At 51.9% G+C, this 26,194-nt stretch overlaps 1 protein-coding gene across 1 annotated transcript; it reads right to left on the bottom strand.

Moving 5' to 3' along the window:
* Positions 1-980: 980 nt before the first annotated feature.
* On the bottom strand, positions 981-26,005 carry NDEL1 (nudE neurodevelopment protein 1 like 1). Its single transcript, XM_054278847.1, has 9 exons — positions 25,937-26,005; positions 16,362-16,459; positions 14,861-15,014; positions 13,496-13,644; positions 11,899-12,035; positions 9,597-9,770; positions 8,625-8,716; positions 6,463-6,614; positions 981-2,468 (listed from the first exon to the last, which is right to left on the bottom strand). Exons 2-9 carry the CDS (start codon positions 16,445-16,447, stop codon positions 2,381-2,383), a joined length of 1,032 nt encoding a protein of 343 aa, XP_054134822.1. The 5' UTR covers positions 16,448-16,459; positions 25,937-26,005; the 3' UTR covers positions 981-2,380.
* Positions 26,006-26,194: the final 189 nt, after the last annotated feature.

Raw genomic sequence — 26,194 nt, 5'->3', positions numbered from 1 at the left:
TGGAAGCTGCATTTTCCCTTCTTCCTCTTTTGTTTGCTTGCTTTTTTTTGGTTTTTGTTTTTTTTTTTTTTTTAATTTTATTTTGACCTAAATACAGCATCAATGGCTTGGTCTGAGCTGAGCCTTTGCCTTTGAATGCCACTGGCAGGGCCCAGCTGGAGCACAAAGAAACTCTGAGCCATGGCACAGGGTCTGGGCTCCTGCCTGAGCAGTTACATCCCATATTTTGGGGCCTTGGGGTGCAGAACCTGCCCTGGGGCTGGGCAGGAGCTGGAGTCCAGGGTGGGAGGTTTTGGCTGGGTTTGGGACGAGGGTGGGACAGATGGGAGGGGAGGGCAGTAATGGGGAGAGGGGGTGGCTATGGGGAGGGTTACCCCACTGGGCTGGGGGGTGAGGCTCTGGCAGGACTCCAGAGGAATGGGATGGGCTGCAGGGGTGTTAGTGTGGGGCCAGGGACTCCAGGACAGGGGCAGAACACGGGCACAGCCCCAGGCACTGAGGGGATGGAGCAGCCCTGGAAGGGAAGGAGCAGGCTGGGAAGGGAAGGATGGAGCAGCCCTGGAGGGATGGAGCAACCCAGGAAGAGATGGAACAGCCCTGGAAAAGATGGAACAGCCTGGGAGGTGATGGAGCAACCCAGGAAGGGAGGGAGCAGCCCGGGAGGGGAAGGAGCAGGCCGGGAAGGGTCCCAGCCCAGCTCCTGTGCCCAGCAAACTCCTTCCAGCTGCTCTAAGGAAGTAAAAATCCCCCGGAAGTCTCAGCTGGAGGCTTCCAAGACTTCCCCAAGTGAAATATTGTGTCTCCTCCTCAGTGCCAGTAGCAAGGCTGGGATGGCCCCAGCAGTGCCCAGTGCCCTCTGCCCAAACTGAGCAACATTCCCAAGGGAAGGGGTGTGGGATAATGTGGCGCTGCTTGAACACTGCCCTCCCCGGGGCTTGGCAGAAAACCCTGCTGGACAAAGTAAGAGCCACGGCCACTGGTTCTGCAAAATCCACTGATTCCACATTAAAAGAACTTTATTTTTGGAAGATTACTCTCATTTGTTTTCATTCTTTTGAAACCACATCATGTCAGTGGTACCAGGGTGGAACGGTACATCCTATGGAAACATGCCAGAGAGAGGCTGAATAAATAAAGCTACAAAGCCCAAGTTATGTACAAAGACCTCAGGCAAAGGTATTATGTTTACAAATCTATGTACAATAAAACAAATGTAAACAGTCAAATGCAGCAGAGGATGCACAGGAAGGAAGGACCATACAAACCCTAATGGCAAAGGGACAATCCCACCTCCACTGCTGGGCCAGTGGGGTTTTTTTCTCAGCATTTAATTCAACCACCTGGGAGCTGCAGAGCCCCGGACCGATGACTGCTGAACCCTCAGCTCCAACCCTGGCTCCATTTGCTGGATCAGAAAAAAAATCCACTAACTCTGAGGCACATGGACAGAGAAACCACACAAATGTGCTGCCTGAAAGACCCACAAGGTTCAGTCACCCCAAAGTGTCAGAGCAGCCTCCAGGTGAGGCTGCACAGTCCAGTCCTACAGCACAGGGGTGATGGACAGGGGGAGCAGCAGCTTCCTAAAGCTCCCATGGGGTCGCTGTGAATGGGGTGAGGGATGGAGGCCAGCAGGGCCAGGGAGCTGTGGGGCAGCCCTGGGCACACCTGAGGGCACAGCCCTGCCCTGGGCACACCTGAGGGCACAGCCCCTGGCCACAGCACTGCCCACCTGCTCCAGGGAGAACAGCTCAGCCATGCCAGGCCCAGCTGGGGGCTGGGATGGGCACAGTGCCTGGCTTTGTGTGTGCGTGTCCAGGTGTCCAGCTGTCCAGTGGGGATGGAACTGGCCTGGCCAGGCTGGAGCTGCTCACCCAGCCCTGCTGTGGCTGCCCCTGAGACAGCACCTGGGGCTGTACCCAAGTGCCAATGGCCCTAGGGCCACCAGTGGCCACCCCAGGGCACTTCCACGAGGTCTGAGAGAGCAGCTGCAGGGCCTGGCAGGGGCAGGGCAGAGGAGGGGACAAGGCTCTGTCAGACCTAAGTGAGAGGAGAGGGAAAGCCAAGGGGGCAAGGCTGGGCCTGGCCCCCAGACAGAGCAGGACTCAGTGTCCCCAAGCACAGCAGGACTCACTGTCCCCCAGGCAGAGCAGGACACTGTCCCCAAGCACAGCAGAGGTGGCAGCTGGCGGGGCCGGGGCAGAGAACGTCCACTACAGCGAGAGCAGAAAACAAACTGTATTGACAGGACATGGAGGGCCGTGGGCTCGGGGTCTCCTCTCAGGCCATGTTCCAGCAATGGGGTGGCAATGGGGAGGAATCAGGAGCAGTTCTTCTCGAGGTGGGCTGAGAAAAGCATCCAAGTCCAAGCCCTGGGGGCTCATACGCTCAGGGGGAGCATTCCCGGTGCCGAGGACGGGCGGGAGCCCCCCAGGCCAGGGGGGCCTTGGTCAAAGCCATTCACTGCCCTGGGGACAAGAGACAGCCCGTTAGGGGAGCAGCAGCCAGCACAGGCACTGCAGTGACCCTGCTCCTCCCTCCTTCCCTCCTCCATCCCTGCCAGCAGGGCAGGATGGGCCCAGCTGGATGCCCATGCCAGGGCTGGAGCTGGCACGGCCTGGCTGAGGTCACTGTGCCAGGGGGACGAGCGGCCACAGAGCCTGAGCCTGCTGGGGCTCACCAGGGGCTGAGCAGGGTCAGGGCAGCCCTCAGGGCATCCCCACCTGTCCCTGCCCTGGCACTGAGTGCTCTGTGTCAGAGCCCAGCCACAGCCCTGTGTCCCCATGCCCAGGAGGGGACACACACACACACACACTCAGCAGTGTCCCAGCTCCGTGTCCCTGTGCCTGGGAGGGGACACACACACACACACACACACACACACACACACACACACACACACTCTCTCTCTCAGCAGTGTCTCAGCCCAGCAGAGCTGGCTCTGTGCCCCACAGTCCCCACAGGGCTGCAGGGGAGGCTCCCAGTGCTGAACCACAGGATGCAGTGGCTCCCCCTCCCCAGTGTCCTGCTGGAGCTGTGCAGCTCCTGCCTTCCCACAGTAGCCTGTGGGTCCAGCAGCTTTTCCACATCTCCTGGGAGCTCCTGCCAGCCAGGAGCAGCATTCCCTGCTGGAAATGTCCCTGCACTGGCTCCTCAGGGATGTTTCTGGCTGCCTGTCCCTGCAGTGCCACAAGCTTTGTGTCCATGTCCAACCACTCTCTGCCCTGATTACTAATTTGGACTCATTAATCATTAATCTGCGTTTCAAGCTGTATTTTGTACTTAGCACCTCACGCCCAAGACTCCCTCAGCTCTAAATATCCAACAAATCCTGGGTGGAAGATTTTCCTGGGGCTGACCAGCCTGGCCTGAAGGAGAAATGGACCTGCTAAAGCACACCTGGAACTGCCCCAGGTGCTCCCAGCTGCCACAGCTGGGCAGGGACAGTGACACAGAGCAGGGACACTGCTGTCCCCACCCACACTGCCCCTTCCTGTGCCCTTGTTTGCTTTCCTGCCAGCCACAACCACACCACTGCACATCAGCAGGTCAAGAACCACAAAATGCTGGAGGAAAATCCCAAGCAGAGGACAAACCTTCCACATGAACTCCATCCATGAAACCTCACTTCCCCTACGCCCCTGCTGTGACCAGTTCCATCAGAAACATGCACTTATGGAAGTATTAAACAGAATATTAAACAGAATTAAACAAAGCAAGCAGCACTAAGGCTTATGTTTGCAACAGGTCACAGCAGCAGAGAGGTTTATTTCAAGTCAGGAGAAAGAGCAATTGCACTCAGGCTTTGACCAGGGCCCATTAGTGTGGCACTACCAACTAGCTCGTGCAGTTAGCAGAGCCCCAGCCCTGCCCCAAGCCCCAGGTTACACCACATGCAGCCAATCAGTGCAAATGAATTCATTTACCCATGACCAAGGTGGGGAATATGACCTTCTCACGCCTAGTGGAGAGAAAGGGAAAGTTTATGCACACAAAAATGACATTCCTGAGCACAGAGCAGCTGGGGCCAAGCAAAGCTCTGCTGAGTGAGCTCTGCCCAGTGAGGCTGCTCTGCAGGGGCAGCACAGCACAGATCACTGCACCACACACAGCTCCCCTCTCCGAGGGAACCTTCCAATGGATCAGGGACTGGGAAAATACAGATCTCCCAGCCTGGAAAAACCCAGATTTCCCAGCCTGATATTGTGGTCAGGGCTGGGGGTACCAGTGCAGACACCTCTGAGTGCTGGGTGTGAGCACAGGCACTTCTCACATTGAACTTCAGCCCCTTCATTAAAACAAAGCCCAAGGGATTCACAAAATCAGCCAAGAATAAACATCAGCTGTGAGGACAGTCAGGACTGCAGAAGGGGAACAAGCACCTCAGGCTGGCTGTCCTGCAGAGCCCAGAGCAGTTCTGCTTCCTGGACAAAACTGGACTGACATTAACAACCAATTAACAATAATTACAACATCAAGATACAAGTATCCATCCTGAGGATCATCCTCAGGTGCTGTTCTGGCATCTGGACAGAACCTGCATGTTCCTGAAGGGACAAATCTGCAGGAAACTGATCTTATACCTGACACTGCTGAGTCTTTAACAAGCGGATAAACCCTGACTGCCCCAGGTCTGCAGCCAAGCTCTGGTGCAAGCCCTTGCTGTGCTCCAGGTCTCCCCTAAAGAGGAGGTTGACAAGAGCTGGAGACACCTCAGATATTTCAATGAAATGGCAGAGCAAACAGAGCTGTAACAGAGCTGTAATGGTGTGGCTGAGTTATCTGTGCCCAACCCAGCACTCAGCCACCAGCTACTCCTGGGGCAGTGACTGCAGAGTGGAGCAGGGCTGTGCTCACAGCTGGGGCAGAGTCACATCTGGAGCAGGGTTACATTCACACCTGGAGCAGAATTACACCTGGAGCAGGGCTGCACTCACCCCTGGGTCAGGGTTACTCTCACACCTGGGTCAGGGTCACACTCACCCCTGGGTCAGGGCTGCTCCTCCAGTGCAGCTGCCAGGGCCCAGCCAGGCTTTCCAGAGCAGCCCTGGAGCACAGCACCGGCACTGCCAGCCCTGCTGGGCACAGAGTGTCTCAGGGACAGCCTGCTGGGAGGAAATGCTGCAGCCCAGGGGCTGAGGGGACAAGGACAGGACAGGGGGCCATGCAGCACCTCTGGCCACTTGCAGATAAGCACATGAACACTTCCAGCCCTGTTCCTGTCCCTGCCACCCTCAGCTCTGCTGCAGCATTTCCTTCCAGGCCTTCCCAGCCTGCTCCTCCCTCCAGGCAGCCAGCCCTGGATAAGGAGTGTGATGACAATCTGCATAATTAAAAGTGACCCCCACCCTGAGAGCAATCAGCTTATTGTCCCAGCATACCTCAATATAGCCCTGATGCCTGCCAGGAGCTGCCATAATCCCTGCCCAGCACCTCCCTGCAGCTGCAGGAGCACTGCTGGGGAGGGACAGCCCACCCGGCAGCTCACACAGCCCCAAAGGCTGATCTGCACGGCAGTTCAAGGCTCTCAATCTTTCCTTTCCAAACACCAGCAGCTGCAGAAGCTCCCAGGGCCAGTTTTTAGGATGCATCTTGTCCTGTTTCCCTCACAGCCCCGCTGAGGATGGATATGGGGAGCTCAGCTGGCTGCTCTGGCACTTCCAGGTTGAAATATCCTCTAAAATAAATGCAGGATTGGGGAAGTGCTGACTATCAGCACTGAACTGCACTGAGATTTAATATGCAGGGAGCATGGAGGCTGTTTGCCCTCAGCATCACTGGAGAACCCTGTGCTTTCCACCTCTGTGGCCCTGAGCAGTGAGGAACTGGGGAATGCCTCCTGCAGCAGCACTGCCAGCATCCCAGAGGGAGCTCTCAGCACACACACACACGGAGTCCTTGTTCCCAGGATGGCCCACAGCAGGGAGGAGCCAAACTCCATCACCAATGGTTCATCCTCCCCTCCTGGAGGGGGTGTGAGCTCCAGGACTCCCTCCCTCCTTCCAGGGAACATTCCTGCCTGCCCTGGCTCTGAGGGGGAATCTCCAGCTGTGGTTGTGCACCTCCCCAGAGCACACCTGCAGCTTGGGCACCCCCTCCTCTGCCCCTGAGATGCCCATTCCTCAGTGCCTGGGGTTGGCACAGCCACCAGATCAGGCAGATGCCTTTAGAGGGCTCATTCCCCACTTTCTGGGCTTGGTACAGCCACCAGGAGATGGGACAGATGCCCATAGAGGGCTCAATGGCACTCATTCCTCACAGCCTGGGGTTGGCACAGCCACCAGGTGATGGGGCAGGACTGGCACTGCCACTGCAGGGCACAGCAGTGCCTAACTCACCCCTGGCCAAGGCAGGAGAGGGCACAGCAGTGCCTGATACTCCTTGCCAGAGCAGGAGAGGGCACAGCAGTGCCTGATTCACCCCTTGCCAGAGCAGGAGAGGGCACAGCAGTGTCAGACTCACCCCTTGTCAAAGAAGGACGTGTGCCCTGGGTGTGGGTACTTGGTGCCGTTGCTGCTCAGCATGGCGCTGCTGACGTTCCCTGAAATGTAGGATTTCCGTGATGCCTGGTCCTTTGCAAAGTTCCTGCAAGCAGCTAATTTGGATTCTAAGGCCTGTGAAAGGGGAGGAAAGGACAGTGTTAAAGAAGTGACACCATGAAGAGGGAAGTGTTTTGCTGCTCATGAGCCTCAGGTTGCCATGATCAGGACTCCAGTGTGATCACCCTTGGCAAAAAAACGGGAACAAAGCTGTCATTGCCTCATCACCCCACCACAAAGGAACACACAGATGCTGATGCAGACTGCCAGACATTACTCAGCTCCACGAGGGCTCAGATTCGAGAACAGACGAACTCTGAAATAATTACCCAAGATAAGGAAGCCAAATCCCAGCAGAAGTTACCCAGAAGTTACCCTCTGCAGCTGCCCTGAACTGATCAGAGCACTGAGAGCCTAAAGCAGAATCCTCAAGCTTTGAGAGGGACTGTGCATGTGGAAAGTTATTTTTTTTCACCAGGACAATGTCTCCTGGAATTTCTTTCTTAATCTTGGCTTGCAAAATAAAGTCAATTTCTAAAGTTTCACTGCCACCCTTCCAAAGAGGCCTGGTGAGGTTTCTTTCCCCCCATGTAAAGTGCCAGTGACTCCTGGAAGGAGGAGCAACATCCTGATTCTGTCCTTTAGTCCAGAGCATCACCTGCCCTTTCTGCCCTCATCAGATGCTGAATATCCACCTTATCCTGGAGATCCACGTGGTGTACCAGACAGCCCTCATTCATTACAGCTTTCAGAACATTGCAAATGCCTGCACTGGGAACTGAAATCCATCTCCCCAAATGTGGGCTTTGCTCCTGCTCTGCACAGAATATTGTATTAAGAGGGCACTGACATGCTGCCACTGGTGATTGAGCCCTGGGCACACTCCTATAGGAATCCCTGGAAGTTTATTTAGGGGTTATGGACTATGCAGGCAGCTGTAGACAGCTCTGGGTGTCACAGATTGTCCCCTGGCCACAGGCAGTGTCACCTGAGCCCTGTCTCAGCTGCAGGCAGGGGAGCAGAGGGGAAACCTCCTGCAGAGACAGGAGGACAAAGCTTGGGATGGGGCACAGCCAGACCCCAAAGAACTGAGCAGCCCCTAAGTGCTCCAGAGCCCTGTCCCAGGGCCAGCGTGGCTCAGGCAGGCTGGAGAGCAGCTTGCTTATTTGGCATTTCCTGTCCTGGCAGAGTAATCACAGGGATTGGCACTAAGCTCCCCAAATCCCCTGCAGCCTCTTGCTCACAATGATCCCCTGTGAAACGTGTCACTGCTAACCCCAGCTGTCCTGCTGCCCTTTCAAACCAGGCCTGAGCTCCAAGGGGAGCAGCCAGGGCATTTTTCATGTCCAAACCTGCTAAAACAACTGTGTGAGCTGTCTGCAGTGCAGCTCCTGGCAGGCTCCAGGGGCACAGGGCACAGCCAGCCACAGCTGCCCTGAGGTCCTCTCACACTCCAACCTCCACAGCTCAGAGCAGCTCCTGGCAGCTCCAAAGTCATTTCTGCTTCCACAGGGAGAGCCTGGGTCCTGAGCAGCACTGCAGCAGATGTTGAGAGCAGTTCTTCTCTGTTGACAGTGTAATCCCTTTAAAGGCTCATGCATTTCACTTCCCCACCAGGCAAAGATGGGAGCATTTGGCTTTCTCCTAATTTATTTTCTCACTTTCTTACCAAAGGTTTTCAGGCTGGTTTTTCTTTCAGTGTCTGTGGCAGATCTCAGTGGCAGAGGAGCTGTCCCACCCTGGCAGGGAGATCCCAGCTCCTGCTCACCCAGGGCCTGAGCTCCAGCTCTGCAGCCCAGGCAGAGGAAGCTGCAGGCCCAGCTAAGGTAAGGACAAGCTGGCCGTGTCTAACCCAGCACTTGAAAAATTGTTATTCCAAATGTGAATTTTGTCATCCCAAATTTGATTCAGAACCATAGGATCAGGCTTTAAAAATCAAAATAATTTTAAAAATAAAGCATTGTCAAATACTAAGCAGTGAATGGATGATCTGGCAGCTCCAGAATGCAGCCAGCAGGGCCCAGGCTGTGTTGTGGCTGAGCACAGGGACAGCAGCCCCAGGGACAGGCAGAGCTCAGCACTCACCCCCACTTTGCGTAGCAGATCTCCCACAATGTTGAGTGCAGATATTCGAGCTGAAGGAGTGAGTGGGCTGGTTCCAAACCCATTTGGTATAGCTGCAAACACAGACACCTCTCATTACTTCACTCCTCCACAGCCCAGGTTCTTCAAAAATTTAAATACATCAGCTTCTACATTAAAAACAAACCCCAAACACATCTACAGTCTTGCTGCAGACATTTCATACAATCACCCATGGTAACTGCAGGATCACTAGGCAGGGAGGATGATAAAGTTTAATTCCTGCCCTGGCTGCCATCAGCCCCCCCCAGCAGAGTTCATGCCCTCTCCATCTGCAAGGCTACTGACTGCAATCCATCCCAGCAGCCAGAGCTGCCTCTGAAACACCCACTGTTAATCCCTGGGACAGCCCAGAGCCCTCCAGATGGGAAAGGGGCTGGGCTGAGATCCCACTGCCCCACACAGACCCCTGGGAAGTCACTGTGGTGACAGAGACTCCAAATTCCTGACCAGGCTCACCCACCACTGCCGCTGCACATGGAGCAGAATTATCAGTCCCTGCACTCCCCTGCACTCCCAAGTATCTGCAGGGCCTCAGTGCAGGGTGCAAACCCTGCCTGTCCCCAAAGGCAGTCCCCAACCTTCACTGTCCTCTGAAAGCCATGAAAAGCTTCTTTGAAAGGAATAATCAAAGAAACAGGAGAAAAGGATGAGAAGAACACGATAGCATCTGGCTCTCAGAGATGTACCAAGGATGTGGGAAAGAGCCAGCCCAGAGTTCCTTTTCCCCCAGCCCAGAGCTCCTTTTCCCCCCAGCCATGTTCCAAAGCTGAGCATTAATCAGTAAATTTACTCCTGAAATGCACTGCTGCTACCCTGGGATCACACACACACTTGGAAATGTGTGAGATCCACACCCCATCCACCTCTAGTTCCTTAAGGAGCACAACCAGACCCCATTCCTGTGGATGGTACCTTTTGGGGAAGGAAAACTATTTTCTGATCCTTTTCCAACGGGTGTGGCTGGCAAGGAGAGAGAGGCCTGGACAGCTGAGTCCATCTTCTCACAGTCCAGAGTGGGGGAGCTGGGAGCTGATTTCCGTGTCACCTCCTGCTGCCTTTCCCTCACAGCCAGCTCCTGCCGCAGGTCTGAGGGTTGAGAGAAGGAAAAAAAACCATAAAATCCCTTATTAGTGATTGACAAACTCACAAACAGTCTCTCTGTTCATTTGAGAGGGGCAGCAGCAGGAAATTCCCACCAATCCTGGGTTGGTGCCTGCTGCTGCTTCCCCCAGGAGTGGAGACAGTGCTCAGAGCAGCCCCATCCCATTATCCCACCCCATTATCTCATCCCATTGTCCCACCCCATTGTCCCATCCCACTCCATTGTCCCACCCCATCATCCCCCCATTGTCCCACCCCATCCCTGCCTGCCCCACACAGCTCCTGTCCCTGGCATGGGAGCAGCTGATTTACATCAGGATTTTTCCCCATTTGCAGTGTGTGCTCCACATTCCCAAAACTGCAGCTGGACACAAAGAGGAGCTGCTGCTGCTGCTGCTCGGCCCAGCTCCTCCTCAATCCCAGCCTGGGAGAACAGAGCAGTGATCTGTTCCTGTGCTTCCCCTTCCCTGCATTCTCCTCCCAGTTAATAATGCACACAAGCCAAAGGCAGTCCAAGGGTTGCAGCCAATTTCTTGATGCCCTGACAAGTCAAAGATCAGACTGGAGGGCAGTCTAAAGGACTGGGCCTTAGAAAAGCCTGGCTTTATTCTCACTTCCTCCCCAGACTGCAGTTTATCCCTTCCCCTTTCACAGTTTTTTGCTACCAGGAACACCCAGCCCAGCCCAGCAATGGGTCTCTCAAATCCTCAGAAAGATGCAAACAAACATTCCAAGTGAGTTGTTCCTTTTTGGGCCAGAGTAACTTCACTTTCACAGAACTCCTATTCCTTGCCTCAATCTGGTACAAAAGCAAAATTACCTGCACATAACAGCTTTAAAGCTGTAACAAATATTTAGAGCTGATTTTAGGTAAAACAGCAGAGCTGAAGTGAAAATCTGCCTGGGCTCCCAGAAGAGGATCTGAGGCTGTTCAATCAGAAATGTCATACTGGAGTTGGACTGTACCAGCTCTTTTAGGATCTGAGGCTGTGCAATCAGAAATGTCATATTGGAATTGGACAGTACCAGTTCTTTTAGGATCTGAGGCTATTCAATCGGAACTGTCATATTTGATTTGGACAGAACCAGTTCTTTTAGAGGCTATTGTTCCTGCTTCCTGCCAGGGGGAATAACTCACAAATGCTAAAAATGTCCAAATGACTCATCTAAGAAACAAGATGTCTGTTTTACTGATTGTTCCAGTGTTCTAGAAAACAGTCCCCTGGGTTTTGCTGGTTTTTCCAGTTTTATTGCTCTAATATCACATTACAATACATATACTCCCTCAGAAAATTTATTTCTTCACATTTATTTCAAAATTCCTGTGCTTCCAATACAATTTCTGGGGCACAGATTTGCTTCAAAAAGGTTCATAGAGGAGAAAAACAACAAAAGATGCCAGCCTGCTGTCAGGTGTGTTCTTACACTGAGCTCCAGGCCTTAAATGAGGAATATTTTAGAAAGCTTCATTTAGGGAACAAAGTTTCAAACCACCAACCTCTAAAGCCATTATCGGCTGGCACAGGCTGATGAGCAGAAACCTCCACTGTTAGAGAAATCAGTTTATAGCACCAGTAAAAATGCTTCCCCAGAATCCTCAGTGTGAAATCCACTGGGGAACTCCTGATCTTATCCCAGGACACCATCCCAAACATCTCCCACAGGTTTAAACACAGCTTTTACCAGAACATCTTAAATAATACATTCAAGGCAATTTCCAAGGGGCTTAGAAGGAACACAGGAGAGATTTTTTTAAGAGTTACTTGATCATTTATCGTGTATTTCCCTGTCATTTCCTGTGCTTTCCCTTCCTGTAAACCCACAGCAAGAGGAACTTGTGAAGCAACTTCCTCAATTCTCTTACATCTGTGGAACAGAGTATTTTTGTGTTAAAAATCCTGAATTCATCAATTGTTAATTCTGCCCTAAATGAGGAAATTTTTCTTTTTGGCTACACTGGACATACAAAGAACACACTGTCAGTAAAACCTGAAGCATGCAGTTCAAGTCTCATCATGTGAGGCTTTCTAGAAACATGAGCTCTGCTTGTTGCACATCTCCTTTAGCAACCCAGCCCTGCACCAGGAGCCAGAACCAACCAAACCAGCCATACCTCTTGCTTCATCCTTTAATCTCTGTACAGAGACCAGCAATGACTCCTTGTCATCCAGTTCACTTTCTAAAAATGCATTTCTCTCAATAGCTTGGTTCAGCCTTTGTTCAAAGTCTTCCAATGAAACTATTGTTGCCCTAGAAACAAAACCCAGAATATTAGGTTCTTCAGCTCAGCCAGCATAAAAGCTTATTCAGAAGCATAACAGAAGGAAAATGTTAGCAGGGCTATGTTCAAGGGAAGCATCTGAAAGCCACGGAAATGCTGCTTAGGAAAGAGGTAATCAAAGAAACAGGAGAAAAGGATGAGAAGAACATGATAGCATCTGGCTCTCAGAGAGGTACCAAGGATGTGGGAAAGAGCCAGCCCAGAGCTCCTTTCTCCCAGCCCAGAGCTCCTTTTCCCCCAGCCATGTTCCAAAGCTGAGCATTAATCAGTGCACCAGTGTTGCAGACATATTTTCTGAAAAATCCTTTCATTAGGATCTTTTGTCCTGAGAAGCTGAGAAGCTTCAGCTTCCCCATGTTTTGCTGCTTTGGAATGTGATTTGGAGAACTGTTTACCCAGCATGTGAATTGTTTTTACTTGATGACCAATGACAGCCACCTGTGTCGAGGCTGTGAGCAGCCACAAGATTTTATTATCATTCTTTTCCTTTCTATTCCTTTCAAGCCTTCTGATGAAATCCTTTCTTCTGTTCTTTTAGTACAGTTTTAATATACAATTATAATATAATATAATATAATATAATATAATATAATATAATATAATATAAACAATATAACATAGCAGAACATAACATAACATAATACAATGTATCAGCCTTCTGAAACATGGAGTCGAGATTCTCATCTCTTCCCATGTCATGGTTGCCTGCAAACTCTACATTTGGTGACCCTGAGTGAGGAAAATTGGCACACCCCAGCTCAGGTGGGGCTGTGCTCTCAGGGCTCTGCACAGGCCCAGCCCAACCAGGTGGGCAGCAGAGCACTGGGACAGACCCAATTCCTCCCAAAACCAGTGCCAAAAGTTAGTCATGGGCTTAAGAGCCTAGTGCAAACAGGGCTCAGCTCTCAGACCTTTTCTCCAGAAGGCCAGAGGCTCATTCCTGCTCTCCCTGAATCAATGGCAGCGTTCCCACTGAGCAGAAGGGAAGCATGACCTCCTCCCAAAGTGGGTGTGGCCAGCTGCAGCCTGCTCATTGCAGCACTAGGACAGGGCAGGGCTGCTCCCTCCAGCTGCTCTGCAAGGCACCAGGACACTCCTCTGGCCTGCCTGATTGAACAGGACTATAGAAAGCAGGAGACTCTGACTTCAAAGGGGCTCTGAGGCAGCAGCACCACAAATACCAGTCACAAATATCAGGGGCAGTGCAGGGGCCTGGCTGGCTCTGGGCACAAAGCACACTTCTCCTCCTGCTGCAGCAGGAACCAGCTGGTGGGGCAACTGCACTGCTCAAAGAATCCCAAATCTTGGGGCTGTTTGGGGTTTTTCTGATATTTTCCCTTTAAGGAACAATGAAATGCTCGAGCTGAATAGCAAAGTTAAGATCTTTGCGGTGAAAATTCAAAGGGAAGAGAGGGTTTGCAGCCTTCACCTCTTGGCACGTTCCAGGTCATCGTTGGCCTGCTCCAGCTCCCTCACATACTTGTGTAGCTGGTCTTTGATGGCCCTTGTCTGGCTCAGGTCATCCTCCAACAACGACACCTGCTTGTAACTCTGGGCATACTGGTGCTCCAGTTTCTCCTGAAACAAAGCACAGGGAGATAAATATCAGCTACTGGCACTGACCAAGCCATCAGCACAAAAAGGCGACAAAAAAAGTGTCACTCTGTGTGCAGCATGCTGGTTTGGGAGTGCTGGTAATTCAGAGCAGAAACGGGAGAGGGAGAAGGAACAGGCTGTGAGCCTCAGAGCTGGCCCCAGTGCAGAATGGCACAGCTGCCTGTCAGGGATGCAGCCCTGCATCTGCTGCCATCAGCCTGCACTGACAGCTGCTCCAGGAGGGCAGGAAGACATCCAAATGCCCTGCCAGCCTCCCCTCTGTGCCTCTACCCTGCCATCTCTCTGTGCCCCTGCCCTGCCAGCCTCCCCTGAGTGCCCCTGCCCTGCCTGTCTCCCCTCTGTGCCCCTGCCCTGGCAGCATACACCCCAAATGCAGAAATTCTGATGTGTCTATTGGCAAAAATGGGCCACTGAAATTGTCACAAAACCTCCAGGCCCACAGAAGAATTCACTGCCAAAAACCCTCTGAGGGCCTATGGAGAAACTCCTGAGCTCCTAAAACACATCCTGACCCTGCAAGTGCAGCTGGGACTGGAGACACCAAGCAATCCCATAAACCCTCATTCCACTGAGTGAATTTCTAACCTCTGTCTTCACTAAATAAGCCAAGACTGCCCAAAATGATTTTTCAAGATTACAAGAGAGGCAAGAACCTGTTAGCACAGAGGCATCAATTGAGAGCCACCTTTTGCAGATCCTTCAGCAATTCCTGGCTCCACAGATACAGCTGTGAATGGACTGGAGGCTCCCTGAAAATGGGCACAAATCACCCAATTCCTGCTTTCTTTGGGGTCTCATGAAACCAGGGAGACCCTGAGGGCACCAAGACTGGTTTGCAAGGAAAGGTGACAAGGCAGTGGCCTGGCAAACCCCCTGTGCTGTGCCCTGTTGCTATGCTGCTGTTCCTTGTGGAACAAATAAAGCTCCTCCTTGGCACAGCCTGGGGAATTCAAAGCAGCACAAACTCCAGGACCAAGTTTCATGACGTCTGAATGAGAAAAATTCCGCCAGAAACGTCCCTGGCCTTATTTGGGTACATGCCATGCTTCAGTGTGGATCTTAACCAGACATCTCCTTTTTAATTTGGATATTCAGTGTCCAAGAGCAGCCCAGAAATCCAAGAAGAGATCCAAGATGAGCTGAAAGGAAAAGCAGCACTACCACACAGAAAACCTACCTTTAATGTTTCCACTTCATATTTCAGTCTTTGGTTATCTGCTTGCAAATCTCTGTTCCTCTGCTCAGCTTGTACTAGCTGTGCCTCCAACTCAGCCTCTAATTCCCTGCTTCCCTCCTGGAACTCAGCCAGCTCTTCACGAGCCTCCTGGAAGCTGCAAGGAGAGGATTGCATCAGTGGCAAAGCCAGCATCTCCCAAGTTACAACAAAACTGCAGCTCTTCTCAAAGAAAAAGCTGAAAAACATGAGTTTTAAAGCACCTAAGTGTCAGCCATAGGCCTCTAAGGGGGAAAAGAAAAATGGGAAAATAGAGAAATTGCATTAAGCTAAGCTATTGAAGGAAATGAATTCTCTTACATCAAACCCAGCAGCCACCTGGAATGCCTGTGTGGAATCAAAGCTATTTACAGTATTCAAGGGAGCCTGAGCAGCACTTTGTGCTCCACTAGCTCTCACTGCTGGCAAACTTTATGGAACAGACAATGAATTAAGCAAACATTTAACCAGATTTGGGTCAGCAGCTGAAGAGAGAACAACATTTTCTGCATCTCTGCACTAGCTGGAAAATTCAAGTTAGTAAAAATCCTGCAGAGTCAGGAGGGCAGGACATGCCTACCTCATTCCACTATGAGTTATTGAATACCAGAAGTAGCCACCCCACATACCTTGCTTATTAAATTTGCATCTTTACCACACGTAATGGCTGAGCCCTGAGCAAGCAGCAGAGAAAACCACCGAGGCTCTGGGCAACAACACATCCAGGGGTGCCTCAGATGGAATTCCTGAGCCACAAGAACAGCTCAGGGTTCTCCAGACAGACAGGCCCCTCCACATTCCCAACACAGTCCCAAAAAACCCCAATCCGAACAAGAAACCCTACTTGGACCTTGGGCTCTGTGGGTTTGAGAGGGATTTAACTCCAAATAAACCTCAGCCCATGCCCCAGTCTCTCCAGATGCACAGCACTGCTCCTGAGAGCAGCTGCAGTTTCTCCTGGCACTTTGGGTGCCAAAGCTCTGTAAATTATGCAAACCACGGGCACAGGCAGGACCAGGAGCCATGGAACACTTAGATAAAATGCAGCAGAGACCTAATCAGGCACTTTTCATACCAGTAACTCCACTACAAGAAGCTTGAGGGAACAGGAATGATACAAGGCAAGCCCAAAGGCACCTTCTTGTGATAAAACACCAAGATACCACTCAAGGCAGCACTTTAATTACACAAGATCATAGAAAGGCTCTGCTCTTGCTCAAACACGCTCAAAACATAGCCTGCAGTTCTTGGCATGGTGACACTGGGCAAGGAACGCTCAGCTCCCACAGAGATGGAAATTTTAAAGCTGGAAATCCTTTCCAGAGAATTCTCTTCTCACAGGTTTTCTCTGAAGTATCTAATAACCATCTTGGTGTGGCCTTGCAGAGGAACAGATTAAACAGCCATCATTAAGATCCAAATCCTGGTCATTAAGAACCACATTCAGCTTGCAAACCCACAATACCTTTGCTTGTACTTCAAGGAAAGTTCTTTCCAATATGCAGTTTCCTCCTTTGGACTCGAGAAAGTAGGAATTTCTTCACTGTCCATGATCAACACAACCTGCAGGACACAAACACAGGGTTACACTCAGCACAAACCCAGGCAGATCACTCCAAAATCTCTGCTCAGTCCTTTCCAGGCACCAGGACTGGCACCCACAGGCAGATGCCAGGAGTGCCTGCAGGGCTCATCCAGCACTCAGAGCTGCCCCAAGGAGCCCCAGGGCTTTACCCAGCCTCTGAAAGGGCTCCTGGAGCAGCTGGAATAAGAGCAGAAGGGCTGGCTGTATTTTGTAGCTGCCACCAAAATTCCAGTGGTGCCACAATGTCACAGACATGTTTTATGAAAAATCCTTTCCTTAGGATTTTTTCTTCTGAAAGGCTGAGAGACCTCAAAGACAAAATCTAAACAATGATTATCTGCTGCTATAAAATACAACAAGTAGATCTGTGATTGGTCTCATGTGGTTGTTTCTAATTAATGGCCAATCACAATCTAGCTGTCCAAACTGTCTCAGTCAGTCACAAGCCTTTGTTATCATTCCTTTTTCTGTTCTTAGCTAGCCTTCTGATGAAATCCTTTCTTCTATTATTTTAGTATAGTTTTAATAGTATATATATCATAAAATAATAAATCAGCCTTCTGAAACATGGAGTCAGATCCTCCTCTCTTCTCTCATCCTAAAACCCCTGTGAACATCACCACAATTAGTGACCCTGAGTGATGAAGAATTCCCACACCACAAGGCCTCTCAGGCCCACAGCTGTCACACACTCAAATTCACAGCTATCAGTTTCCACTTTACCCCATTAAATGTTCTGAAGAGATTTTGCCTCCTGCCACCACACAGTAACTGCACTGAGGTTGCTTTCAGAGCTGCAAGGTGAGCAGGGAAGGAGGACGAGCACTCCAGGTGAGGTAAGCACAAACAGCTATGTGTGCACATCAAAACTCAACTCATTCTTCCTGCAGCAAGTCCTGGTTAATTCCCACTTGTGTCACATGCAGGTTACAGGAATTATCCACGTGGTCCTGCTGCCTCAGCCAGCCACAGGAAGATCAGCCTGTCCCAGAAATGACATGGTCACATCAAAGAGGAGTGTTCAGAGAAGTTTCCCACATCAAGGCACTGGAGATCCCCTCTCCATGAGGATCCTGCTTTCTTGGACTGCCCAGGCTATCAGCCAGCACAGGAAACACAACCCAACATACCTCTGGTGTGGTTTTATGGTTTTATATGGTCTAGAGGACACATCAGAGGCCTCAGCACACACCAGGTGTCAGAGGTGATGAAGGAGATAAAATGCAGAGCAGGACCAAGAGAATGCTCAGACCCCTCCAGGAGATGCACCATTGCTGAGCCCTCCCCAGGCAATCCCACAGCTCTTTAGGGCATATTTTTTTCTCCTTACAAAGCCAAGCCTCAAATTCTGTCCCCACCACCCCAAAAAAGAAGGGGGTGAACCCAAGCTCCAGGCAGAGGCTGTGAACAATGCCTGCACCGAGCCCATCGATCAGGAGAGCTGACCTAAAAGTCCTGACTCTAACAGCCATCACTTCCCAGCCAAGCCTGTCCCCTCAGGCTAAAACTGTCACACTAATGTGTTCTGTATCTCAGTGACCCACATTCCTGACACCTCAAAGTGGGCCAGAACAACCCCCTGCTTTCACCAGAGGGCAGCCAGGCCAAGCACAGCAAGGCGGAAGTGGCACATTGGCTCTCCAGCTGAGCCTGCAGCTGCCACAAGCCAAGAGCAAATGATCCACAGAGTGCCAAGCACCTCAAATCCACCTCCAACCTCACACTGGGTTCATTTAACGGCACAGCTTTGCTGCACAAGAAAATGTGTCATGGCTCAGGAGAAGGGATGGGGTTTCCTCTCCTGCACTGAGAAAATGAGAGGTACCTGTGGAGCCATTCCCATCACAAATTTCAGACAGGATTTTCTTTGGGAGCACTTGCATCAGCCGTTACCAAGGCAGCTAAGTCACTCCACAGGGACAGGTCCCAAGCCCTGTGCAGAAGCTGTGGATGTGGAGCTCAGTATTCCTGCCTGGACTGCTGCAGTCCCACAGTGGGAACACAGAGCAGACACCTGGCACAGCTCAGGTGTGCCCAGCAGCTCCTGGGCAGAGATTCCCACTGACAGGACAGGGTGCTGTCCCCAGAACTTATCAACACTGATCCAACCCTTCCACAAACCCCTCCAACCTTTCCCTGACTAGCTCTAAACCAGAGAGGCTCAGAGCAGCAGGGAGCACATTCACCCCAGAATAAACCAGATAAAGCACAGCACAGGCTCAGCTCCCACAGCTCAGGAGCTGGGTTCAAAAGGTGAGCAGCCAAGCGGGCTGTCAGTAAAATTCAGGATGTGGCTAGAAAAAAGCTTGTGCAAGTGTCTTACATAATTTCCTAGAAGCAGCTGAGATAAGCACAAGACTCCTTCCTGTCTGCTCACACGGGGCACACCCTTGGAGATCAACATCTGAGGGATCCCTGCGGGCACAGCAGCTTGTTCAAGGCCGGGAGGGGCTGCCTGGGGCTGCCAAGGACAGGTGGTGTGTTTGCCCCCGACTCCTTGTCCAGCACCTTCTCCTTCCACACACCTGAGGGAGGAGATTCAGCTGCCTCAGGAATTCTGGGCAGGAATTCTCCCTTCCCAGCCTTCCCAGATCTTCCCCAGCTCTCTCATCCTGCTTGGTGAGGGGTGTGGTAGGTCATGATTGCCCCTGCTCTGTGTGTCCCACCATCCCTAATGCCACCAGCAGGGATTTGGGATCTGCTGATTTGGGATCAGCACGTGAATTCCTGCTGCAGATGCCAACACCAGTGTGCACTGCTGAGCTCCAGCACTCACATCCTGCTTTTTGTATTCTTTATTATTTTATTTCTATTTTATCCTGCTTTTCGTATTCTTTATTATTTTATTTATATTTATATTTTATCCTGCTTTTTGTATTCTCACAAGGGGCAGGACAAAGGGATCAGAGCACACAGCCACCCTGCAAACCAAAATATCAACCTGGGAGCTGGGGCATGATGACACTTCCAGACCTGCTCCCAGCACATATGTGGCCATGGGAAAATCCTTCACTCTGCCAACCTCTGCCCATTCCCTCAGAATGATCCACAAAAAGATGGATTGTGCAAGCAGAGAGCAAATCCCAGGAGTTATCAGAGCCCAGCCAGACAACCCCGCAGATCTCATGTGTGGGAGAGCGGAGGCCCACAGAATACCAAGAGTTTAACAAAAAGTGCTTTGCCTCAGCCTGCTGCCTGTTGTCCTGGCCCTGGGAATTCTGTCAGGAGCTGAGAACCAGCATGGCCAGTCCTTCCTATTCAGGGCTTCTTTGCATACGTGGCACTTGCAGAATCCAGCCTTTGACAAACAACACTGAGGCTTTCAGGGAGCAGACAAGACAATGCAGCAGCGTCTTCCAGGGAAAATGAGAGCAGGCTTATGCTGCTGCCCCCTCAAATTCATTCCAACACAGCTTAGCATTCACACAGTGCCCTGGGAAAACACGGCTCCGTGGGCACAGTTCCAGCTGCAAAGCTGCTCCCAGACAAGAACTACCCTCAAACCACCGGGGCTCCTCTCAAACCCCCCCGACAAAGTCAGCAGGACCCAGCAACTCTGCACTGAGAAAAGGAAAGAACTTCTCCACGCTGCAATGACTCTAAAAAAACACAGTGTGGAGGTTAAGAACTTGTCTAAACCCAGAGGGGTTTGTACAGGACAAATCTGTTTTCCCACCTCGAAAGCATCCTTAAAACGAGAGGAGCAGTATCCTGCGGATATCACGAGAGCCAGAGGCTCAAGAATGCACCAGAAATAACCAAACTAACATGCAGACAGGATTTTCAAAGTAATTTAAGCAATCTTGCATTCAAAGCCAACCCCAAACCTCTCTGGAGCCACCTTCAGCTAAGCCATGAAAGCACAAGCACAGCTTGAAGTGTAACACATACCTTAAACAAGCTCCCCAGGCTCTCCATGTGACTGCAGTGAAGCTTGGGGTGAAATCTAAGGCCAAAACACTCAGCCTGAAATCCAACACGGCTCTCAGCTGGGACCCACCCCTTCCCACAGAGGGGAACCCACTCCTCCCGGCTCTCAAAGTCACCCAGTCCCTCACACGTCACGGCAGGGATGACTTTGAGCACTGCAAGTCACCCCAGATGTACCTGCAGCATCTCAAGTGGCTGCAGAAAGAATTCCTCCTGATTTTAATTGCCTCACACTCTCCCATTTAAAACCAGCTCATAAATACTGCTCTATAAAGAGAATTAATATTATTTGATCTTCATGAATTTCTGCTTTGTTCCTCACAACCCCATTTGCCCAAGATTTTCAGACACCCAACATGAAAATTTAAGCAGAAGCAAAGCAAGGCCACTCAAACAGGACCAACCACAGGGCTGAACTCCCCCAGCCATGCTTGGCTGATCCCCCCCTCCCCTCAAGACACCACAAATATCCACTGACCTTCGGAATTAAACAAGCAACCAGCTCAAACAGGACCTGATCAAGAAGTTCTGCCAAGCTCACATGTGGCCTTCAGCTCTGGAGATAACAGCCCACTCTGGCTATCACAAAGTGTCCAAGTGCCTGCTGGCTGCCAGTCCCCCCTCTCGGAGGCAATGACGCTGTCACGGAGGGCTGGCACCATCCAGAGCTGCCAGCACAGCAGCAAGGACTGTCCACAGCCAGCTCTCCTTCCTCTTCCTTGTTTTTGCTGATTCATGGGCAGAAAAGCGGAAGAAATCTTGTTTCCATCATTCTTCACCTTCTCAAACCACAAGGACCAACAGGTAACCTCCAGCTCCTGAAGATATTGATTTTCCCCCTGCAAACCCAACCAAGACTCACAGCAAGGCAACCAGAGCCCTTCAGCCAAAACTCAGAGCAAACGTGCACTGTCTTATTCGAAGATGGAAAACAAACAAACAGAAGGCACAGATCAGATGTCACCAATCAATTTGGGCTTGTCTGGCCCTGCTGGAACAGGAGCCGGCGGATTTCCATCCGTGCCTGGATGCGTGCCTGTATCCACGGCTGGGATGGAACTGAACCTCTGGGAAGTGAACCTTCCCCTGCAGTTCTATTTCTGAACTGAATGTTCTCGAGTGAACCACAACAAATGCCTCCCTCTCTCTTACAACAGCAGCACGGGAGCTGTCAGCAAGAGAAGAAAGTCAGAGAGCACAGCGTCAGCACAATGCTCCTCGCTCTGCTGCAATAATAAATAAATCCTGCATTTCCAATTTGGGCAGCGCAGGAGGCAGGAGATAACCAACCCTACCTGCAGAACTTGGTACAAACTCAGAAAAGCCTTTAAGATAAACCAAGCACTACACAGCAAAGCCTTGTTGTCTCAACAAGCCTCATGAATCAAATATAACATGTCTGCTCTGCACCACATGGCCAGGACTCATCTGTCTGGTGAATATTTGATATCCAGTCACAAGAAAACCCTTGAAGAGTGAGCCAGCACTTTGTTAGAAGCCTTGAAACCAGAAGAAAGGGACTGATGCAAAAAGCCTCTTCTCAGAAATCAACCTACGACTACCAAAAGTATCAGAATTTTCTATTAAAAATATTTATTGCTTTCACAAACATGGGAAGTTTCAGACATTTGACCTCTTCTTCTTCCCAAGTAACCTCACAGAAGTGACTAAAAAAGGAGAGGCTGGTGCTTCTGCTGCAGGCTCAGCAACTGCAGAGGTGAAGGAAAGGCTCCTGGAGATGTCCCTGTCCCAGAACACCCTGGCCTGAGCACTGGGATAATTTGCTCCCAGCTTCATACCCAGGAACTCCAGAGGGATGAACCCACACAGAGAGGAGCAACCAGCAAACTGAGCAGGAGATTCTGCCTGTGGAAAGGATTTGCTTGTCTCTGCCCCAGCCTCTCCCCGCTCCTGGGCAGGCTGAGGTGAGGTGTGGTGGGCACCAGGAGCTCTGATCCTCACCTGTTCGAACCCAGAACATGCCTCTGGCTGTCCAGAACAGCCCAGACCCCTGCCAGGAGGCTCAGAGACCCTGGCATGGAGCCCAAAACACCTGTGGGTTTGATTATGACCTGCGGAGCAAATTACCAACCTTGGATGAAGATCAGCAAGCCACGACAAATTAAATAGAATGATAGTGAATTTATCATGGGGTTAAAAAGTAGATTTTGGGGTTTTTAGAATGGGGATTCAGGAGGGCAAGATGGAGGGGTCTGGGTGTGTCCAGCCCTTCTCCTTCTTCTTCTTCTTGGCCTCCATCTTCTGCTGTGATGTTGGCACTTTTGGATTGGTTTAGAGTAGAAGCTCACTGTCTAACATAGGTGATAGGTATTGGGAAGTAATTGTAAACATTGTACACATAGTTTTTAGTATAAAGACATAACACCACCCTGGGGGCAGGCAGAGTGCCTGGAACTGTCCTGCTGGATGGACCTCGGCAGGGCAGGAGGAAGAATTTTATAGATAAGGTAAAATTAACAACCTTGAGACCAAGAAATGAAGAGCCCTGACTCATTCTTCAAGCACTGGGCTGGGAAAAGAGACTTTCCAACTTTTCTTGGGGTCACTCTGACAAGCTAGATATCCCGACACTCACCCACAGCAGGCTGGCAGCTGACACGGGCTGTCAGGACCTGAACCCCTCTGAGACCACCTAGCCACCTCCATCTTCAAGCTCTGCTGCTTTCAGTTCCAACCTTGAGGAACACCAGGGCAACCCTGGCAGCAGCAATGGCGTATCTGGGAGGCTGTGGCACACACAGCCTGCACCAGGGACAGCTCCAGGTCCCCTGGGCCTGCCTGTCACCCCAGAATCCAAACCATGATGACAACATCTCCTTGGAAGGCAGTGCCCAGAGGGTGACATGCCTCTGGACACCACACAGTGACCAAGGAATTCCAAGGGAAAAGCACTCAGCAGGATTTCTGCCAAAATGAATTATGTTGCTTTTACAGCTTTGAAGTTCTACCAGTGCTGGGAGGAGGTAAAATGGATTTGAAAAATAACCCCCAAAATGGATCCCAGACCAGCTCCCAGCAGAGAGGGGCTCTGAACAGAATATTAAACTGAATAATACACAGAATATTAACAAAATATTAACAAAATATTAAACAGAATAATAAACAGAATAATAAAAGTATCCCCCCAAACTCTATGTTGATCAGGAGAAGGAACCAGCACAACCTTCAACTGAGCTGTGGGGACAGAAGAGCCCTGGAGGGACATGAGCACATCATGAAAAATCTGCTCTGATGGGCCTGGCTTTGCCTGGGGTCAGGGCAGCACAGCAGTGCAGGCACTTTGTGAACACACTCCCTGGTTTATCTGATGATGTTTGCCGTGTCACAAACATCAAGGGCTGCAAAAATACCATTTCCTTTCTGCAGTCTGACTTTCCTGGCACCTCAAAAAACCAATGAAATGGGCTGAGGGCATAAACTGTGCTTTGTTCCTGTACTTCTTGGCAGCCTGCTGCCAGCAGCAGAGACAAGATTCCTTGTGACACCAAGGTCACAGACATCATCAGTCTCATGCTTTCTCTCCACTTTCTTATTTTCCTTTCCCTTCTCTGTCCTTCTCCACCAAATGAGGAATTATGTTATGTATCTGGAAACTCCAAAGAGTCAGGGGGAGAAAAGGGAGGGTTTTCTCCTGAAAAGGAAGGAAGGCTGACAAACACTGAGTCAAACACTGCCTCTTCCTTCACTTCTGGGACTCCCAGTGACAAGTTTAATTAAATTATTAAACCTTCTCACCGGGACTCTGCCTCCACGTATACAACAACACAAAAATGCACAGCCCAGACAGGAAACAGAGCAGATCTAAGACTATTAATCCCAGATCCACACTCTTTATCCACATCCTGTGAAGCCACAGTTAACTGGCACCATCAGCCAGCCTGTCTGTGCAGTCACACTGCAAACACATCAAAGTGCCATTTAAATAAATAAATATAGAAGCACAGAGTCACTGAGGTTGGAAAAGACCTCTGAGATCATCAAGTCAACCTCTGACTAATCACCACTTTGTCAACCAGAGCAGAGCACTGAGTGCCTCATCCAGGAGCTCCATGAACACCTCCAGGGATGGATAGGGACTCCACCACCTTCCTGGGCAGCCCTTTCCAAAAGATCTAAAAGCTTCCCAGACTCTTTTCTGCCTTGGGACAGCTTCTTCCTCTTACAGTTACTGATATCTCCAACAAAACACTGACCTTGGAAAGGCCACCAGCTCTCAGCAGGAACAATTCCTTCCTCAACAAGGAATTGTTTCTTGGGAGGGGTTGGAAAAAAATGCAAAGGAAGAAAAAAAGTATCTGAAGTATCCAGTATTATCCCCTACAGCAGTTTCTTGTATTTAACCACCTCTCAGGCAACAAATGCCACAGGCAGCCAAACTCCTGCACTTGTGAGCAAGTCAAGGCAGGGGGAAGAGAGAAGCCCTGAGTCACTCCCAGCGCAGAGCTGGCTGCGGGTGGGAGAGCTCAGCTCTGCTCTTTTCCCCCTGGGGACAGGGATGTGCCGGTGGGAACAGAGCTCTGCTCCTTCTGGGGACAGGGTTGAGCCAGGGGGATGGCTCAGCTCTGCTCCCCGGGAAGGACAGGGATGTGAGTGGGAGCCCGGGGCTCTGTGCCGGTGGGAGCCCGGGGCCGGCTCGGGGATGTCGCCGCTCTCCTCCCTGCGCATCCTTCCAGCCCGTCTGCTGCAATTCGGGTCACGCTCATCACCCGGGAGGGTACGTTCAGGCACAGCACACGGGGCTCTCGGGGAGGATACCAACCCCGGAGAGGAACACTGGCGGAATGACGGACGGAATGACGGACAAACACCCAGCGAGACCGCAGAATGACAGGAAGGGACCTGTGGGTCCAGCCTAGGAGCAAACAGCCGTGTCACCCAGCAGGGCACAGAGCTCCACCGCCTGTCCTCAGCACCCCCAGGGGGATGACTCCATCACCTCCTCCCTTCCCCTCCAGCATCCCAGCACCAATTCCGGAGGAATTTGTTCCTGAAAAAGACGCTGCGCCCTGGGCATATGATCGATCAGGGATTTTACGAGAATAGACGCAAACCACGCGTCTAGCTCGCTGCCAGTGACGGGAAAACGCCCCGCCAGGGCCCGGGACACCCCCGAGACCCGGCGGGCAGGGCCCGGGGAAACTCCGAGCTCCGAGCCTCGGCGGGCAGGCCCGAGGCAGCTCCGAGCCCCGACCCCCGGCCCCGCTCCCGCCGCGCTCCCGGCGGAGGGACCGGGGTCCGGCCAGGGCGGCGGCCGAGCGGGGCCGCGCCGTGACTGACACCGCCCGCGGCCAATGGGAGATGGCGCCGCCGCGCCCGCAGCCAATGGCGCGGCCCGGGGGAGGGCCTTGCCCCGTTGTCAATTTCCAGCCAATCGCGGCGCGGAGCGGTCCCGCAGCACCCCCGGCCCCCTCCCCGCCTGGCCCGCGCCCCCCGCCCGCCGCGCCAGGCCCCGCTCGCTGGGGCCACCCGGGGAGCCCCGAGCCGGGCCCGGCGCCGCCGCTCACCGGAGCGCATCCCCTGTCACAGCCGCCGCCGCGCGCGCCCGCCGGGGCCGCCTCATCCGGGGATTGGGGGGCGAGGCCGGCGCGTGATGCAAGAGCCGGCGGGGGCGGGGGCGCTGTCGTCACATGAGGGGCAGGCCCAGGGGCGGGGCCGGGGCCTGGGCGGTGCCGCTCCCCGGTGCCAGTTCCCGGAGCCGGTCCCCGGTACAGGCCTCCGGTGCCGCTCACCGGCGCCGCTGTCCTGGGCCGCTGTCCGGGGCC

The sequence above is a fragment of the Melozone crissalis genome, unplaced genomic scaffold (assembly GCF_028551555.1).
Source record: "Melozone crissalis strain CALT ecotype California unplaced genomic scaffold, PUWL_Pcris_2 ptg000026l_1, whole genome shotgun sequence".
In the NCBI taxonomy this organism is placed as follows: Eukaryota; Metazoa; Chordata; class Aves; order Passeriformes; family Passerellidae; genus Melozone; species Melozone crissalis.
The sequence above is the reverse complement of the archived record's forward strand: the minus strand, read 5'-3'. Positions and strand labels throughout refer to the sequence as shown.

Coding starts and splice junctions, on each gene's coding strand:
- NDEL1 (XM_054278847.1), bottom strand. CDS start 16,447: ATGGACAGTGAAGAAATTCCTACTTTCTCGAGTCCAAAGGAGGAAACT. Junction 15,015..16,361: donor TCCTTGAAGTACAAGCAAAG/GTATTGTGGGTT, acceptor CTCTCCTTGCAG/CTTCCAGGAGGCTCGTGAAG. Junction 2,469..6,462: donor ACGTCCTTCTTTGACAAGGG/GTGAGTCTGACA, acceptor TCTTGTCCCCAG/GGCAGTGAATGGCTTTGACC.